The sequence below is a fragment of the Gymnogyps californianus genome, chromosome 1, assembly GCF_018139145.2.
Source record: "Gymnogyps californianus isolate 813 chromosome 1, ASM1813914v2, whole genome shotgun sequence".
NCBI classification, from domain to species: Eukaryota; Metazoa; Chordata; class Aves; order Accipitriformes; family Cathartidae; genus Gymnogyps; species Gymnogyps californianus.
This window is the reverse complement of record NC_059471.1, coordinates 70694351-70714705: the sequence shown is the minus strand read 5'-3', so window position 1 is coordinate 70714705 and position 20355 is coordinate 70694351. Positions and strand designations below refer to the sequence as shown.

Here is a 20355-nt window from a genome sequence, read left to right as displayed (position 1 = left end):
TGGTTAAAGAAAGAATGAACAGTTGATTCTCAAAATGTCTTTAGGGGTTATTCTGTTAAGATGTACAAGCTGATTTGTCTCCTGGAATTTGGCTGATTTGGTACTGAAATTGCCCCTTTAGACTGGCTGCTGCACAAGAAGGGGATAGTTTGGGATCTTTGATCTGATAGGTCCAGGTTTAATGCTGATGCTTGGAAGGCTGCTCAGCAGTCTTGAACAGTGCCCCCTAAAAATGTCTTGCTGACATTCGGTGACCCATATGGTCTCCTGAATACCTGCTCTTGTCGGACACTGGACACTGGGTCATGTCCACCGCTGCGGTGACTTCTCCCTCTCCCTCTTGCTCTCCCAGAGTTGCTTCTGGATTTCCTGTGGAACTGCTCTGCCCCTCTAGCCTTCATTCCCTCAGAGACTTAATTTAGCTGCTGGTGCAGACAACGGGTTTCTCAGCAGCCTTCTTTTATCAGCTTAGCTTCAGTGAAGCAATTTCCTTCACTAAAAACTGTTCCTGGTGCTCCAGGAATTTTTAGAGCTGTTCTCTGGGAGCTGCTGCCTACCTAGACCAGGCAAAGCTGTCACTTGTTTTCAAACAAAATCTGTTTCAAAGCACCCTCTGCCAGCTGAGTGTCCCTTCTTTGTTCTCCCCAGGCGTGTGAGAAAGCCAATAACCAGACAGCAGATTTATTGGAGTATAATCATGCTAAAACAGAGTAATTTGTGATTCATGGAAAACCTATGCTATTGGTAAAAGATATCTGATTAATTGGAACTATGAGTTGTCATCTCTGATGATAGGTACTTAAGGTTACTACAGTAATTTGCATGTTCTGGTCTGTTCTGTGGGAGGTGTCTCAAAATGAAGCTGTATATCTTGCTCTTACAGATATGAATTGTACAAGCCAGTTAAAAAGAGTTCCCAGTAATATCTGGTACAAGCTACAGCAGAGGAATCAGTGCAAAGGACCCAGCCACAGAGAACAAGCCACTTCTCTGCTTTCTGAATTTTCCAGATGGTAGGTCAAATTTTGATATTATCATTTAACCAAAAATAACTGAAGTATTTTATAAGAAAGTTTATTTCAGTTCACTTATGTGCTTCTTTATCTCAATAAAAAATATTAGATTAAAATAGTGGATATGTTTATGTGCTAGACAAATAATTTTGGGACCAGCATGAAGATTTACCTTATAGAGAAGTGTATTTAGAAATGGATTTGCCCTCAGTTTTCTGACAGATATTTTTACTAATTATTCAAAGACACAGAAAATATTTACTGAGCAGTGGATTTTTCAGAGTTTAGTATATTTATGTGCTTGCTTGCTTGCTTCAAAATGTTTTGTAACAATAATGTGTATATCAATTCTAGCATTTCCATGCTTTAATATTGAAATTGCTAAATTTTACACCTACAGCTGTAACTAGTGTAGGTGTATTGTGAGTGCTAGTTGTGGAATAAGTTCAGTGTTACTGTTGCTATTTTAATAGCCCATTTTCAGTCAGAATGGGTTTTCTGGTTTGCTAAAAGAAAGAAGATAACTTTCAAAAGGTGAATGAATGAATTCTATGTCTTGGGAAACAAATCTCACACAATTGCTGTTTCACGATATGTTTACGTTGTAAAGTCTGTTAAGCTTTTTAAAGTAGAAATTGCAATAACATTTCCAAGTTTTGTTAGTATGCAAGGTATGGTACTTTTATAACGTTTTTTTCACTTATATGAACAGTACTATAAACAGTTTGTTGCCAAATACAATTTTGGAAAAAAAAATCACAAGTATGATACTAACACAGTTGCCTTTGAAGAAGCAAGGAGTTCAGCCCTATAGACTACTGCTTCTGCAACATAAGTAGGGGGTTCCCAGTTCTTGCATCTTCCTTTGATATTGGATCATTAGGGGCTAGGTTTTGACATACTCAGGTAGTTATCCCAAACCTCTGTATTTGAATCTAGTGCTTTTTCAGCATCATACTGAAGTTTTCCTTCAAAGAGCTTAGACTTAAGCTCATAACATGCAGTTATTGTGAGCTGTAGGAAGAAAGAGATTTATGGAAAATGTCTCCTTATCTTTTTTCCCCTGAATATTAACAATCTAAATGTATGGTATACTGAGGACCCAAAAATCTGTTATGCAGGTTTTACTTCAGACAAATGTAATAAAACATAAATTCTAAATAAATCTGCAAAAGCAGAAAGAAAACTCATAACTATTTCCAGAAATTATGGCCTTTGTCTCTCAGTGCTTCAAGCTACAGGAACTTCTTCCTTTTGATTGCGGGACCTGAGGTGTCTTAGTGCCTTTGTCTTGTGCCTCATAATACCCTTTTTATTTGACCTAAGCATCACGGATGTGTGGATGCTTTAATTTTGCTTTACGCAGAGTGATGCCACAAGCTGTAAGGCACTAGTGAACCAGTCCTTCTCTTGCTATTTGCTGTCTAGAACTGCAACCTCTGCCTTGGTTTTTATTGAGGTAATTTGGCAGTTTGCTGCTGACTTTGGAAAATGCAAACAGAATCATGTTGCTCTTTTAATTACCTGAGCTCTTTGTATTTTCAGGGAACATTCCTCTTTAACTACAGCCCCATATGTTGCACATATTTGCACACACAAACCCCAAACTCTACTTAAACTGCCGCCAATACATGGCAACTTAAAAATGGGGGGAAAATCAATAAAGTAATCATCAAAGTTAGGCAAGGAGAATCTGTCGTTTCAGCACAACTATTTTGCGCTGTTTTGGTGCGGGCTGGAAGCCCAGTATTTGTAAGGTCTCTCGGGGACATACTTTTTCAAGAAACAGAAGGCTAAATACAACAACTGGCAAGTACAATGATAGGCAAATACAAATTTCTGACTCCTGGATCATTCTGGCACTTGTTAGAAGACTTGGTGAGGGCAAGTAATTGTCTGTCTCCATTCCTGGACAAAGCTGTATCTCAAAAATGGAGAAAGTGCAGCTCCTTGCAACTTTTTGTTAATCACCAGCCTTCCATTTCTAGGGCTGCAATAGCACTGGCAATAAGGGACTCACCAGTGTCTCCAATAGTGGTGTCAGTTGTGGCCAAATACAAAGTAGACACATACAAATAAAATATCAAATGAGAAAGAACCTCATTTCAGACAGTCTCCAAATCTAGACTATGAAACTGATTTTCCTTTAAAAATCAATCATTTTACTTTTTGTCATCTTGCTGAAGTATCTGCTTGCTTAAACACAATAGCTCTAAAAAGTAGTAGGACAGTTAGTATAACTGCTGGTATACCTCGTTGGGGGCAAATAAGTTTGTGGAACAGAACCAAACACTTGGAGGGAAAAGGCTCCCAGCAGAGAAGGAATATTCTGAATATTTTTTTATGTCTATTTAATTACTCAGATAATCTAATGATATTAAATTCTATTTATTATTCAGCTTTGAGTTCTTCACTTAGCTGATTCTTAGGGTCTGTTTGGAGACTTCAATGTGGAGATTCAGTTGATATAGATGTATCTAATCTCAGTTGTACGAACTAGCCCTGCTGCAGCTAGTGTTTTGCATATCATGTTTGCTTATGTGTATACACATACATGTATTTTGCATGCTGTAGGCATTCAGCATCTGATGGTACAGTGCTCTGGAAGGCTGCATAAATACCCTTTGGAGGGATTCACCTTCCCTTGCTACATCACTAGTTCTGACTATGTATATACCCTGCTGCAGTCCCAGACGTGTCAGTCAGTCCCTCTCCAGAAGAAGTGAGCCATTCCAAATGTGTGTGGGTACCAAATAGTTTAAAGTCAGCTTGCAAAACTGGCTGCCTGGCTGGACAGAAGGACCTCGTAGGAAGCAAAGGTCTCCTCTGCATAAGCCAGTGCTCAGTAGCAAAGTCACAAGAATATGGAGGTGGTGAATTATTGGGAATTATCAATAATGGCTCTTGTGAGCTGCAAGTGAGAAAAGTAATTTCTTTGAGAAAAAAACAAGTGAGACATAGGCTAACCAAAGCTGATTTGAACCAATAAGACTAGGTACAGTAACAGCTAGTGAAAGACAGTTAACTGGAGGGGAAATTAGTGCAGAGAATGAAGTGGTGTTTTAGAGCAGATCTATATCATAACAAGGCTCAGTGAAACCAAGTCAAGGAAAATCAGTTCTCAGAAAGATTAGAGCTAGATGGCAGTGTTTCGATTTTACCAAGAGAGACAGAAATGGAATGGGTAGTTATCTCATGGATTGTGGAAAAGAGGTGCTCACTGCAGTATGCCAGAGAAACTTTCATCACTTGCTCCTGATGCGCTGTTCGGGAGATTGAGACACCATGTATCTATCAAATGTTGCTCACCAGTGAACTGGTTTCCAAATATGTGCAGGGCATTTGCACCTCCGTTTTCTTTCTCAGGAGAATATGGAGCCATGAGTCCCCATATTATTTTTCAACTGTGATCGAAGCAGACCTTAGCTGATGAATGAAGTCAACAGAGTTGCTGGCAAATACAAATCTGTTTAGGTCCTGAATTGGATCCAGGTCTCTAATAATAGGGATATGTGAAACTCAGCTCCCCTTTCCCACCTGCCAATCTAGTTTGCTCCCTGGTAGTGTCAGAAATAAGTTCTAGGAACAAGCCTTCCGCTCTAAAGGATGAACAAAGACAAATGCTTTGCTGTGCTGATGCTGTGAATTTTGTTGTATGCTGTTTTGCTCTGTATCTTTATTCCTTGAGGGCCTACCCTGTCCCAGGTCACTCCCGAACCCTCTTCTGGGCCAGCTCATTCATTCCTTCCAGGGCAAAACTCCTGATGTTTGTTGTGCTGAAAAATACCTTCTAAAAATCTACTAACCTGGCCTAAGATTTCCTTAAAATTAAAGAAGTCAACAGACAGCATGTGCTTGTACGTTGTGCTTTTCTCCAGCTCTAATGAAAGCGAGCAGCTCCTCACAAACAGTGTTTCTAGGAGCTCCTGGCTGGTCCCTCAGTTCCCGTAAAAGGCATGGCATCAGCCTCGCCGTGACATTAATGCTGGGTTGCTGCTTTTTTGGTCTAAACCTCATCTGTTCTGTGATTTGTGAGTATCCCTGCAAAATACCTACACTGAAATTCTCACGCTTTTCTCTTCCAACACTAAGTTCTGTTATTATTTTTGAGAGTTTAAGAATAAGCCTCTGGATGTTATTAAACCTTCTAAAAGAAGAAACTTTCCATATCAATACAAAGCTGAGGACATTTCTGAAAGCTCAAAAATGAGTTCGGTCTGAATTTCAGACTTGGCAAAAACATAGGTCTTGATAAGGTCTGTCAATGTTTGTTTAGTCTGGAAATCTTTGGCACTGAAATAAAAATTCCGTGCAGTAAGTGTGATGACGGTACTTACCCTGCCTGTACATTTCTTGCCTATTTTTCACTATTCCTCTTGTTCTCACTATCTGCAAGATAAATTGTGATTCATTTCTAACGTGATTTCTCTTGAAAACTTATCGGCCATCTGTAGTACCATGGGACCGCTTCTTCCTCATACATGATAGTAGAACCCACCGCTCTCTGATCTGCAGTGAAGGACAGCATTCAAGCGAAGGGTTTATTAATGGTAAGTAGAATGCTTACAGCTGTGTAGCATAGCTGGTTTGCATGTCTGCTGTCTCCTGAGGTATTCCTAGATTAGGTCAACTTAATGTCCACAGACAAATAGGTTTCTTTAATAAAGGGATTTGCTGGAGAGTGTCTGAGCCACACTGCGAGGTGTGAATTACAGCAGGTACATATCAATTAGACACAAATGAAAACATCAGTGAGGCACGGGATCTGCCCTACTGCTGTTACACGGGTATAATATATGTTCCTTTACCTACCTTTCTAGTCCATTTCTTCAGTTCCCCTTCAGGTTAGCATTGCTGATGGCACTCACCTGGTTTTGTTCTTACTGCTAAACCCTTACCTAGAGAAGCTGTCACTGAAGATACCTCCACTTCCATAGAAAGCCAAACAGGTGTTGTGCACCTAAGCAGTTGATTGGATATAAGCTTAATTCAAAACCAGGGTATATATTTTCAAATCCAGGATCTATCCTTTTCTAAATCGAGGTATAATTTTTCTGCACTTGACTATGAAGAGAATGCCAGTGTACATTTTAGCTTCCTTAAAAAAAAAAGCAACCAAACAAAAAGAGGCTTCTGCCTGAGGCCCACCATGGCAGAGTAATTCCCGCATCCTCATTAAACTAAGTCATAACAGTAGTTTCAATGGAACATCAACTATTGGATTGACTATAGAACAAAGAGCATCATCTCAAAGCTGCAAAACCACTGCCATGCACACGTGCACACTCTGTACAGAGCAGCTCACATGATGCAGTTTATCACTGCATGATACCTTTATCTGTTAGTAGATGTACATCAGTACCATGGCAATAGCATAACTGATGCAGTCGGAGTATATTCTGAGATATCAATGTTTTTCTTTTTGGTTTAGAAATACGATGGGGTATGTACATTTGATCTTCCTATCTACCTTCCTCTCGGTTTCCATGACATTCGAAACATGTAAGTCACATTTTAAAAATACTTTCTGATGAGGTTTATTCTGTAGAAATTTGTAGGCTGTTCCTAAATTGGTAATTGTTTCTAAACCTAAAATTATCTAGTTTACCTCAAGCCACAAATCACAGCTTAAAAACTAGCTTTATGTGTTTTCTCTGTATATTAAAATGCACCGAGTACTGTTCATTTCTGTGACATTAAGTCTAGGTTCTACTTCTGCTCCTTGGCATCTCTGCAAGCAGAAGGAAAAGGGTCTTTTTGAAAGGATTTGAGAGTAGCTGGTGTTCCAGGCCCCAGCTGGGCAAAGTCTCCAAAAGCATGCTTAAATTGCACTGAACAGGGCATATGCTGTCGTGGTTTAACCCCAGCCAGCAGCTAAGCACCACACAGCCACTCCCTCACTCCCCCCCGCTGCTCCCTGTGGGATGGGGAAGAGAATCAGGAAAGAAGGTAAAACTCGTGGGTTGAGATAAGAACGGTTTAATAACTAAAGTGAAATATAATACTAACAATAATAATAATGAAATATAATAATGATAATGATGATGAAAAGGAATATAACAAAAAAAAGAAGGGGGGGGGGCAGAAAAAAAGAAGAAAAAAACCCAGTGATGCACAATGCAATTCCTCACCACCTGCTGACTGATGCCCTAGCACCAATCCGCCCCTCCCAGCCAACTCCCCCCTGTTTATATACTGGGCATGACGTTCCATGGTATGGAATAGCCCTTTGGCTAGTTCAGGTCAGCTGCCCCGGCTGTGCTCCCTCCCAGCTTCTTGCACACCTGCTTGCTGGCAGAGCATGGGAGACTGAAAAGTCCTTGGCTTAAGATAAGCACTACTTAGCAACAACTAAAACCTCAGCGTGTTATCAACATCATTCTCACACTAAATCCAAAACCCAGCACTGTACCAGCTACTGAGAAGAGAGTTAACTCTCTCCCAGCTGAAACCAGGACACATGCGTATGCACCCTGCTGAACCAGGGACGTAACTGGGCGCTTTGCTCATTAAAAATGTTTTTTAATGTCCTGGTTTTGGGGGTGTTAAGCCACAAGTGCAATGTAACAATAACATTTCCCTGCACATGGGGGACGTTCAAAACAGTAAACTCTTTCTGACGGGTCAGCTCTGCTGACTCAGCTATATAATGCTGACCAGTGCTGACCAGTGACACAGCGTTACATAGCACTCACGAAGTTCTAGTCTCCAGATGAGCTGCTTGTTTGTCTGAAAAAATGTTGTAAGATATGATCTCTAAATATTTCCCCATATTCTCAATTTTAAAATATGAATGCTAAGTTTCAAATGAATTAGATTTATTAAGAGGCCAAATTCTGCTGAAGAATTTGCCAAGATAATTTTCACTGATGTTATTGAGTTTAGATGAGTCCTCTCATTTTCAGTGTGTTCCCTCTCTATTTTTCCCTGAGGAAAGCTGTATTTCCAATGTGTTCCTCCTTCGGTGGGGCAATGCTGCCTTTCCTGCACCCCTGATATGTCCCACTGTCTTTGCAAGGCTCATGGGTGGGAATGCTGTTAAAACGGTGGGTTTGGGGGTACTCATACCTGATGTGGCTAATTTATGTTCCTGAATTAGCAAGCAAGGTGACATGTAATGTCAGTGGAGATGGACCACTTCTTTAGAAAGAACCAGAGCAGAAGCCAAGTGTTCACCATGTAGAGAGACTCACCACCTGATTTGTGCACCTACGTGTCTAAAGCCAGGCAGTGACAATACTCCCACAAAGTGTCATTTTTGATAGATATTCTCTATTGTGGTTAGCTATTTGGTTACCTACTCTCATTTTCATGCTCCCTTTTCTACTGTAACTCTTCTGCCAATCTCCATCTTTGTCCAGTCTCCATCCTTGCTTATTTTCTCATCTTTATCCTCTCCAAAATGCAATTTAAATTTGAGATTAGAGTTTCTGTTTTCAGCAGCCAGATCACTATTCAGGTGCCTGGGCACTTAAATATCTGTCAAAATTGCTTGATTCAAATTTCTCTGGACCAGTTGCAGTATTCAAAAGTAGAAATATACTCAGTAAAAAAAAAAAAAATTAGTGTCTTACTCCCAACTCGTTCCTCTTTTTTCTTATGTGTGAGCATGTGTGGTTTATCTTCCTAAGCTTCTTATTTGTCTCTTATTCCTTTCTGGCATCTTTTCACCTTGATATCAGATTCTTCCTTTCAGTCAGTTACATTTCTTTCATTTTTTTTCACATTTTTGTGAACTTCAGAGCGAAACTCTTCTGGATTTTGTCTTTTTTTTTTTTTTAATGTTCTCACCTACAGGCTTCCTCCTTCTACTATTTTTTTCTTCCACAAAAAAGAAGAAAAAGAAATGTATTGATTTCCTTTTTCTGTATTAAAAAGGCAGAACAAAAACTCTTCTCTGTTGTACAAATAAATATTCATTATACTGAAGTAAGGAAAGCTAACTTCATAGTACAGCATTAAAGCCAGTACTTTTCTTTGTGTTTAAATTCCTGTTTTGAATAAAACCAGGATTTCAAGCACAGACTTCCATAAGAACTTCATTTCAAGAAATCACTATTTTTCAATTAAAATCTCATTTTTTTTAGTGTCTTGAATTCAGTGGTTTGAATCTAGGGTTTTGTTTGTTTGTTTGTCTGTTTCAGTCCCACACATTGATTACTGTTTTTGCAAACAAATGGCTCCATAGCTCAAGGTAAACAAAAATTTTTCTTGAAAAAAATCTAGTGAGAATAAGTTTGCTATACATAATCTCTGAAAACCCAAGGAAGGTAGAGGGGCATGACTGGCCTACTGATCCAGGAATGCCAAGTTCTCCTCTGTCTTAGTGGGGCTAAGGTTTAATTGATCTGAGTTTTTTATCTTTTGTTCATTTGCAGTTGATGCAATGGAAGGTGAGGCTTTAGTTATAAAATGTCCCCGATGGAGTTCATCTGTGAAAATCACCTGGTATCACGCGGATACTAACAAAATAATTCCTGTAGAAGAAGAAGGATCACGAATATTTTCCTTAAAACGATTTCTTTGGTTTCTGCCAACTTCTAGAGAGGATTCTCGAAACTACACTTGTGTTATACATTTGTAAGTGCAACATTGAAAAGTGAAAGGCATAAGACTGGAAAGAAACCTACATGTTTTAATAATACATTCTAATTATTATCTGTGGAAATTATGCCATTTTTTCATGGTATACACCAATTCATGTAACTTTTCATCCTGCAATTGCTGTTTTTATGACAGGTCATTAAAATCAATCTGTGACTGAACTACAATAATAATTCATATGTTTATAAAACAAGACTCACATTTGTTACAAATATTGAATATATTCCATATAAAAATACTATCATTGATATACCTTTATTCCATTTTTAAAGTTCAAATAATCGCACAAAGTCGTTCAACATGAGTGTGCAGGTGCATCCATACAAGCAAGGAGTATGTTTCCCAAGTCAGATTCGTTACCCAAATGACACTGGAAGAGGAAAAGTTGTTTGTCCTACAATTGACAATTATAAGAATGCTACTATCATCCAGTGGTATAAGGTAAATAAAACCCTGATAGTGCCAGTAGCAGATTAGATTACTGTGAGAAGCTATTTGCAGCCAAACAAAGAAAGTTTTCTTTTCCAGGACTGCAAACCTCTTCAGGGACAGAGATACTTCAAAGGAGAAAAATACATTTTTATTAACAACCCAAGAAAGGAGGATGATGGTTATTATACTTGTCAATTTATCTACACTCATAAAGGAAATGTGTTTAATGTATCAGCAACAAGGATTTTCATAAGTAAGGGTAAGACAGTCATTTTTCAGCTTGCTAAGATAAAAAAGACTGATGTCTACTTAAAGCGGAGGAAACTCCTTTTGTACATTAAAGAGAAAAAGAGTTTCTGTTTGTTTTATCTTCTTAATGAAACTTTAGATCAGCTTTTTTAGGTGAATTTTGTGGATGGGGATCTCAATGGAGCAAGATGGGGGTAAAATCAGATCTGGTCACATTCAGCTTTTTGCTAAAAGTCTCTGACGACTCTGGTTACATACTGTGTTTGGTAGAGCTGTCTGGTAGCACTTATTTCTGAAAAGAAGGGTTTCCTCAGTGGGATGCCACAAAGCTCTGCTTTCTATTTTTTCGAGGGGAGAAGCATTTGTAGCTAGTGAGGATCATCTGGTCATCGTTGAATCATTGATGTGTCGATGGCCTACAACACAATACCTTCTGGTCCATCTTGATTATCTGGCATTTATTTGATAGTAGGGCTGAAAAAACTTTTAGATTTGTCTTGAATGAGACAAAATGAGTGATATATATATAGAGACAGAAAATGAGTGGAGCTCAGTGATTACTGTGTCTTTGTTACTTTGAACGTGGCCAACATAGCTGAGGTGTGTGGACTTTGGGGTGCCTCTAGGATGCAGTCTCCTCAGGGAGGCTTTGTATTTGGGTGGTGGTCAGGGGAAAAGCACACAACAATCAGCAGTTCCAGATTGCATCAAGTTGCAAAACTTAAAAATGTCTTCAGTTCTGCAATCTGCAAATTTGCAGACTGACATCAGACCTTTTTGCTGGGGAGGGGCACCCAGCTTGTGGGCAGAATGCAGATTCGGAGCGTAGGAGTCTTGATTCCAGTTTTTGCTGCTGTGCCCAGATCTCAGTAGTGGAGTTTGTTCTGATTATTCTGAGCTGGACAGAAGAGAGATTTGAGCTGAGACCTAGTACAGTAGCTTAGGAGGTGTCGTGCCTTTCCTCCTCCTGTTCTCTGTAATGCCTTGTTGGTCTACATGACATTTCTCTGGCTAACACTTAATTTTTGTCTGAATGTACTTTCATCAAAACTTCTCTAACTGGTCAGGAATATTGTTGTGTCTGGGTTATAATGAAAATTGCTGGGTTTTATTAGGCACAAAGGGATCCAAATTTACAAAAGCCTTTGTTACATCCAGGCAGATGTCGTTGTTTAACCCCAGTCAGCAACTAAGCACCCCACAGCCGTTTCCCCCTCCCAGTGGGGTGGGGAGGAGGAAAGGAAAAAAAAAGTAAAACTTGTGGGTTGAGATAAGAACAGTTTAATAACTAAAGTAAAATATAATACTAACAATAGTAATAATGAAATATAATAATAATAGTAATGAAAAGGAATATAACAAAAAAAAGAGGGGAGGGGGGGGAGAAAAAAACCAGTGATGCACAATGCAATTGCTCACCACCCGCTGACTGATGCCCAGTTAGTTCCCGATCCGCGCCTCCCGGCCAACTCCCCCCCGTTTATATACTGGGCATGACGTTCCATGGTATGGAATACCCCTTTGGCTAGTTCAGGTCAGCTGCCCCGGCTGTGCTCCCTCCCAGCTTCTTGCACACCTGCTTGCTGGCAGAGCATGGGAAACTGAAAAGTCCTTGGCTTAAGATAAGCGCTACTTAGCAACAACTAAAACCTCAGAGTGTTATCAACATCATTCTCACACTAAATCCAAAACACAGCACTGTACCAGCTACTAGGAAGAAAGTTAATTCTATCCCAGCTGAAACCAGGACAGCAGATTACTTCATTTCAAAGTTACTCTGACTTTCTTTTGAAATCATTGCAGAAAGAATGGATTACAACATAACATGTGAAATCTGAGCTGGGTCTGTCATGTCTGCTTCATTTTTTTACTAAATTCAAAGTACTTAATGACAACTTCTTTGAGTTTTTATCAGCCCTTAAAATCAGTATGCTGATGAGTGGAGCTGTTATGTTTTGATAATATTGGCTTATGATGTACATTCCTGTTGCCTTGCAGATCCACACTGACCCAGAGGACCTTCTACCTCTGAGTGCTGGCAGCTAAGAACTTAGCATAGTCAGCTAGCTAGGAAGTTACTGACTTTCTCCTGACTTCTTTTTTACCGGATCCAGCTAATGAAAATTAGAAACAGTTAGGATGGGTAAAGAGAATTGCTTTTCTGGCAGCCTGGGAAGCAGGGGGTTAAATGAGTTCCTGCAGATTTTTTAGGGAGATATGTTTATGGGTTTCATAGAGGTGCCTTGAGATGGAAAAGCTTAATGAGGGAAAGGATAGCAACCGATGTGTTTGGAGTGGGAAACATGAGACAGTATAAAGGGCAAGAAAAGAAGAAAAATGCATCAAGGGAAAAAAATCTGAAAGGTCTGAATGCCTAATTCAAGTCAAGCGGCTGGATGTAGTTTGGACCTGTCCATAACAATTATTAGTGGGGATGGAAAATCAATAAGTCAAAGAAGAAGTAGTATTCCTTCTAGAAGGTAATGATAAGGGATGCTCAATGTCATGACAGACTGATGTAACGGGAAGCAGTTACATGCAGCAGCGGTGCACAGACAGCAGAGAGAGAGCCTTGGGAACCAGACGTGCTCAGCTGTCAGGCTGCAGAGATGGGGGAAACAGAGGGGAACACAGGCAGGCAGCTGTGGGCTAGAGGGTCCCCAGTTCAGATACTGCATGAAAGAACATATAAGCTATTTCATGTCATGGATATGAGTAATTTCTCAAATGTCAGAAGGAATCTCTTTATCTCTTTTTAAAAACAAAATAAGCAACTGAGAAAATACACAAACCTATAACTGCATTTGCTTTTTTCCCGACTTAGCAGCTAAAACAGTACTTGAGAAACTAAAACTTTTCCTTGCTCTCTATGTACAAAGGTAAAAATTAAATAAATGGGGAGAAAATACTTAAACTATTAACATGTAGAGACTCCCCAGGAATACTTGGTCGTAGGAATAAAACCAGATGATCCCAACAGACATGTGCAACACCATTGTAGTGTTAGTTTGCGATTCTGCTTTAGGATCTTAAAATATTAACTGTACAGATTATAATAATTATCTTAGAAAATGCATTTTCACAACTTTCTAATATGTGCTTTCTTTCCCTCCTTAATTTCTGAAGCAAAACACTCACCTCTACCGCCTCAAATTTTATTTCCAAAGGATAAAGATGTAATAGAAGCTGAGCTTGGTAAGTACAGACTTTAAATTGTTTTTAAATTAAGATTTTGTGATGGCCTAGCAAACATGGGGATCTTCAAGAAGATTTAATGATGGAATTTTTCATTACGGTTTTGCACCATAATGTTTACCAGATCTAATTCACCCCAGGCACAGTGATGTGAAGTTAGATATAACTGATGGGTTATTTAAGCATTAAGCAGCAATTTGAGGGGATTTAAATAACCCATTCTACCCTCACTGGGACGGACTAGGATTATTCACATGGTCAATTATTACATCTCAGCTGAAGGGGTGACAGCTTCCATCCACTTGAAAGAGGGCTTTAGCTAAATCCCTTGAAACTGCTTGACGGTACCTCTAAGAGAGAAGGATGGACTGTTCTTGCAACTAGAGATACTCCTTGTTTGTTACTTGTGGTCCCCGTGTGGAGACAGTGGCTGTGTCTCTGTTGGTGAATGAAGGAGAGCAAGGGACTGGTCACTGGCCCTGAGGCCAAGGAGCACTGCCTGGCTCATGTCCATGTTGGCTAACGTTGAGCAGACCTGTCTGGTTGGAAGATACTGGGATGGCTGAAAGACAGGACCAAGGAGTGAACTTATAAATAGCAGGTTGGAGAGCCTGTGATGCAGAGTTTGTTCCCTGGCTCCCTTTCGTTTAGGACCATAGATGTTCTCAGTGATTGAGATTCACCCTGCGTAACTTGCAGCATCAGAGCAAGGTGCTTGTGGTAGGAATAGAGAGCTGTCTGGGGTTTTTGTGTAGTCAATGGAGAAAGGTAGACCTCTCCAGAAAGCAACTGAGCCCATCTGAAACGTAAATAGGCAGGCCAGGATGCCTGTCTCCCAGGGCAGGTAGGACGAACCTGGGAGAAGGGATCACAATTACCACTCCACTGTTTCTGTCCTACAGCAAGACTGCTCTGATGGCAAGTACTGGAGGGGCCTAGGGCCAACCACGTACCATGACTTGCCATGGTGACTCACATTCCTGTTCTTTTTTCCTCTTTCCCCCAGTTGCTTTGTCACTCAGAATTAGATGATCTGTGCTCCAGGACCACCTTTCTCTAATAAGATGGTCAGTCTCTAGTGCTCTGTGCGCTCTGTCCACCCCTCTGGGACAATAAGTCATCTGACACTGCTTGCACGGAGCAAATTCGCTTTACATTTAAAAACCATTTGCTGTACTGATTCTATTGTCTCCTGTTTGCAAAAGTGAAGGGATTTCTACGTGCTCCCTAATACCAATTCAGGTTGTAAGTCATAAAATTTGTTAATCTTATCTAAGCCCTGCTTAGATGCAGATTTACATGGAAATAATTTAAAATGTTTTAATTATACCTTCTTCCAGTGCAATGGTGACTCTTACTTTGGAATAAATATTTCCTAATGACAAATACTTAATAAGTAATTTCCTGTTTTAGTTTTGCTTGGGCTGGTTTACTTTACTTTTATGCACGTTGAATAAAATCCAAGATAAGACTCTGCACACAAGACTTATGCAAAATAATATATACTGAAATTTAATTATGTTGTTTTCCTGTACATTTATGTGTAAACCAGCATTTACTTTCCATGTTGATTACATGAGTTAAACATCACAAGTAAAGTCTACATTGCCTTCATCATAACAAATATAAATAATTCCTTTTGTAATCCTTGGTGTTGTATTAGATCATTTGTTAAAAATCTCATTTTACTATTTCTTTTTGAATGCATGATTTTGTCAGCAGTAGTTCAGAAAAATATGTCAAAATTGTTAAGACAAAACTCACAGGTGGTATGAAGATTTGTAGAAAAAGATGTTATGACAAAAATAAAATAATACTTGTTTTTCATCAGGGAATGTTTACATTTCTCTGTATCTTGATTAGGTGCTGCTTTGTCTCTGAAATGTCAGGCCCGCCTGGGGATTAAGAAACAGCCGATGGCTGTTGTCACATGGGATGTGGATAACATCCCAGTGAAATACTTAGATTTTTCAAGATTTCATGAAAAAACTCATTTGTAAGTACATATAACACAGAGTAATCTTTCTTCTATGCAAACTGTGCCTAGCCATTAAAGCCAATGGTACCAGCTCTTTCTCTCTCTATTAGTTTTGAAGGACGTGAACAAGAATATTACAGAGAGACCACTTTGCATATTACTGAAATAAAAAATGAGGATCTGCAGGCAAATTTCACGTGTGTAGCAGTGAATGAAATGCACAACACAAAAGCCACGGTGACGTTACAACTCAAAGCACAATGTGGGGGTAGGATTTTTTCTTTTTTTTTCCTTACACTTCACACTCAGTTTGAAATATGTTGGTGATTTTATTTTATTATTTGTTTCTGTTAGTAAGAAAGTTTCTGTTAGTAAGAAGAAAAACCAGCCTGCTTCCCCCGTACATGTTCAAGCCAGTGGCAAAATTCTCTTGGCTTCATTAGGTCATGGAAGTCCTTGGGGTAAATTCTGCTGAGGGGGGGCATTACTCAAATGGTATCAGCGAGAGACTAACTATGCAGAGCAAGACTGTATCAGCCCTGTGATAAGAATATCCTGTTTCTAGGATATTTCTGCTCGGTGACAAATTCCCCTTGCCTTGAAGGCAGGCAGTGCGCTTGGATTGGAAGCACACTGGTATAGTGCAGCCTGCCCTACAAAATACTCAGGCTGTAGAGGAGCCTCTGCAGGTGAGAGCCGGGCAAGGAGCTGACCTCTCCTTTGGTCATCAGTGTTACAATGCATTGTGAGGAGCAGGCATTCATCTTCTTTTGAGAATCAAACTGTTGCTTCTAGTATAGAACCATGACAGAAAATAGGTGAACTTTAAAAACAAGAATTTCAGCTGCCAGCTTGCTAGTTTGCTTGCCTTCCCTCCCATACCACATCCACTGTAGTGCCTTGTTTTTTGACTGAATGTTAAGTGGTGTGACTAACTTCTGCAATGTCTGGCTTCATCCTCTCTCCCTCTGAGAACCACTGTGTTCACTGTGTGCTACACAGAGGTGTGAGTAACACTTCGAAGGCTCTTCTTTGGTTTTGGTTTTAAATTCATGGTTCTAGTAATTTCTGCCAGAGAAGAAAAATCCAGGGCAGTAAATGGTGGGACTGGGATGGTCTTTACCTCCTATGGGAATTTTTTTTTAATAGGGATAGCCAGATCCCTAAGCACTGTTGCCAGCCCCACTGAGTTAGATTCTTATGGCAGGAAATGCTATTGTGTCTCTGAAGGCACAACAAGAAGCTGCAGTCAATGGTTTCCTTTCTTATCCCTTCAGATATGCTGAACCACCAAGGACCTTGAGAAGAAATCCCAAGGCCTTTAAAAGGGATTAGTTTCCTACAAAAGAATGGTGGGAAGAGTAAAATCAAGTGTATTGTGACCACAGGGTGTGCACAGCTCCATGTCCTGCAGTATTCTTGACTGTTCATAACTTCCTACAGGATCATGGCTTCAAAGCATAGACATATTTCTTTGCCATAGCCTGGACTAGAAGGAATGTAGGTGAATTGTAACAGAGGATGGGGCATCATCCAGCAGGATAGCACTGATTCCCCCCAGAGGAAGGTGGCAGGAGATGTTTTGGTTGGATATTACTAAGTGAATGCGAGCATAGCATCACTCAGGAAGCTGGAAGCACATCAGCTCTGCACTGAAGTATCTGAGTGTGGGAGTGTACTTGCAATGAGAGGGAAGGAAACTGAGTAACAGTTCCTGCTCACTCTAGTTCAGGCAAGACAAGTCCTTTACTGGCCCCATATTACAAACTAGATGAAGGAAAGAGTATATTCTATATTCTGTATTCATCAAGTGATCCATTGAATCTGATTTCTGTTGTAGACAAATCTTATTTTGTTTTTTATCCATAGGTCTTCAGTAAATGTTCATGAAAGCCCTTGACTGTGACCCCCCCTTTGCTGCTGCCTGTTTTGTGTGGATATCTGTTCCCTTCTCCTTGTTGCTGCTATTGTCAAGATGCCTGCTTCTGCTCCTCAGCACTGTCAGTGTAAGCAATGCTACGTCCAGAACTGGTTGTGCTCTGCTTTAGTTTTCTTCACTCACTCCTCACACAGCTGAGCAATATTTATGCTAAAATAATGACAGCTTGCCTCTGAGTATAATAAAAATGCTGGAGGGTTTGCTTGTGCCTGTCATCTTGTAAACGTGTAATAAAAATGTGTACTCTCCTTGTTTGTGTTTTGTTTGTTTGTTTATTTTTAATGGGAAAAAGAATTGTGTTTTTTTTTCTAAATATGTGACTGTTCCTTAGTGTTTCCCACAGCACAGCTTGTGTCTGCTAGCTACTATCCTGTTAATGTTCTTTTTACACAAGTTCCTGCTCTGTATTCTGATTTTTTTTCCAGGGCATTCAGTATGGGTTACATTATCATTATTTGTAGCACAGATCTGTGATAGGAAGTAAGAGATGAATAGGTGGTGTGCCACTTATTTACTACTCAGATTAGTCCATTTTGGGGGAATTTAATGAACTAGATATATAGTGTTTAGCAGCACAGGTGACAGATTAAGGGAGGAAGCCAAAATGCTGTAAGGTAGAGCTCCTCTGTGTTAGTACCTGTTCATTCTTACAGCAATAGTCTCTGTCTTCAAAAACCTGCTGAATGAATGATTTGGCTTGCCACATGGAAATTTTCCGTGGGAACCAGGAATTAAATCTATTTTTCTGAGTCATAATCAAATACTTTAAGTCCTAGCTCACCGTTAGCAATATCACTATAGTTAACCCTAGCAATTTGCTCTGATAACAATTGTAATCCACATCATAAGAATAAAAAATTGCCAGAGATGCGTTAAGAGAAAAGGAGGAGTTTCTTTCACAGTCAAGAGTGGTGAGAGCTGTTTGTTTTTGTCTCCATGGAAAACAAAAACACTCCCTTAATACTGGCAGGAACGGATGTCGCTGCCAAAGCTGCTTGACATTTCACAGGGAAAAAAGTATATTTTCCAGTTTAAGATATATGCTGTGCACACATATATGTATTCACATATGTGTGTGAACAGAAGTGCTGTATTGTGAAAAAAATGTCTGTCCCAAGTGTCTTTTCACTTATCTTTTTAAATAGGAAACAAATGCTTCTAAGAGAAGCTGATCAGCTCTTTAGAAATGAGCTACACCACCTAAGTACCTCACTTATCAGGAGTAATGCAACACAGTCAGCTCCTTCTGGTGCGATTTGGTGGTATCCAGACTACGCACACTATGTCTTTTAGACACAGAGAGATGAGGCAAATTCTTTCTTTGTTTTAACAGAAGAATTTAATGAGGATTTGGCTGTGACTTTTGACAGTCTCTGCAGCTATGTTCTTGCCTCCATCAGGAGGTGCTAATGTCCCTGCATCTTTCAGCTGCTGTGGCTGCTACATTCAGAGGTTGCTTCTCCTCCTGCTGAGGAAGATCTTTCTCCATTTTTTTCTCATCCACCCCCTGCCTAGACTTTGATCACCCCAAGTCAATATGGAAACCATCCTTCCACACTATTCCCCATCCTTTCTCTCCTCTCTTTGCCTGAAGCTGTTTGGTATCTTCTGACTCCTTCACCAACACTTGTTCATAAACACATTCTTCACGTCTCATAATACCTCTTTACAGAAAACACAGGCTGTCTCATTTCCTCCAGATCTTTCAGTCCTATATCTCCCTTTTTAATTCCAGAGATGGTGATCATCCCAGATTTTACATTCCCTCTCTGCCACAAGACATGTCCTCTCATGTGCTCTGAGATCATCTGTGTAACTTGTTGTGTGGTGTGCCTCTGGTCACTGTAAGGCTAAGGAATTTGTGACAACTTTTAATTCCCTTTTCTTCCACCTTTTGTGACAAAGATGTAGCTAGTCGTGCTGGAGACCTGGCAAGAGACAGCAACGCTGCCTGCCAGACTACTCCCAGTTGCCCTCCACAGCTGCTTGGTATCTCTCATGCTGGAAGATGCCACCTCTCAAGAACGAGAAAACTAATCGGCTACACTGTTCATGCCAGTTCAGCTCATTGATATCTGCAGTGGATCAATGCTCACAAAAGTAGCTCTGCTGGCAGAGGGAGGGAAGCTGTTAGCTCCTGAGACAGAGGCAATGACAAGTGATTGAAGAAACACTGAAAATGTTAACTCCTTCTACCAGCAGAGATGAGTCAGGATAGGAACATCTGTTCAACATCCCCTTTAACCTGTCTGCTAGGGAATACACGGGCTGTCTGAATACCTTCCAAGTCCTTCCCTTTTTATTAATATATAAGCTGCCACTGGCTTTTAGTTCCTCATCTTGATTCAGGGCTGTTTCAATAACTGGAGGTAGCTTTTCTTGTGTCTGACCCACAAGCATCATCTTATTTCTCCCTGAGCGTTCCTCAATTCTCATTCACAAGGAAGTGTAAAATGCCCAGAGGACCACAGATCTTTCTGACGTGAACCCTCTTCTCTGGAGAATGCCAAAAATTCCAGTCATTCGGAGCAGAGATAAAGATCAGCCCAGAACATCAACTCTGTTCTTCTTCAAAGATATTTAATGCCAAACCTAACCTTTTGGTTCATCTTTGGTAGATGGATGTGGACAGGAATTCCAGACCCAGATCTCTGCCTTTACGGTCTGGAAGCGCATCCACCTTAGAAGCCAGAGAAGTTACAAAAAACTGCTGTTCTTCCAGAGTTTGTCAGGAAATCCTTCAAATGTTGCTTTCTGACTTGTTTTCTCTGGCCCCTCCATTGTTGTTTCTTGTGAGCTGATAGTTCTGTATTCCCATGGCTCTTGAATATAAATAAATAGTATTAGAAGACAGTCTACTCATGAACTCTCTGCCGCTAAATGATGCAGCAAAGTCAAACAGAACAACAGGATCTGTTCAACCTTGTTCAGGGGCCCTTGCCCCC

General features: G+C 40.1%; 1 protein-coding gene across 1 annotated transcript in view; it reads left to right on the top strand.

The window, feature by feature from the left end:
* Positions 1-982: 982 nt before the first annotated feature.
* Positions 983-20355, top strand: part of IL1RL1 (interleukin 1 receptor like 1) — a 30839-nt gene continuing 11466 nt past the window's right edge. Inside the window, exons 1-9 of the mRNA XM_050907217.1 lie at positions 983-1013; positions 5468-5563; positions 6445-6515; positions 9392-9593; positions 9890-10058; positions 10146-10308; positions 13425-13493; positions 15357-15489; positions 15582-15739. Coding sequence (XP_050763174.1) covers positions 6452-6515; positions 9392-9593; positions 9890-10058; positions 10146-10308; positions 13425-13493; positions 15357-15489; positions 15582-15739 — 958 coding nt within the window. The 5' untranslated portion in view covers positions 983-1013; positions 5468-5563; positions 6445-6451. The remainder of the gene's footprint in view (positions 1014-5467; positions 5564-6444; positions 6516-9391; positions 9594-9889; positions 10059-10145; positions 10309-13424; positions 13494-15356; positions 15490-15581; positions 15740-20355) is intronic.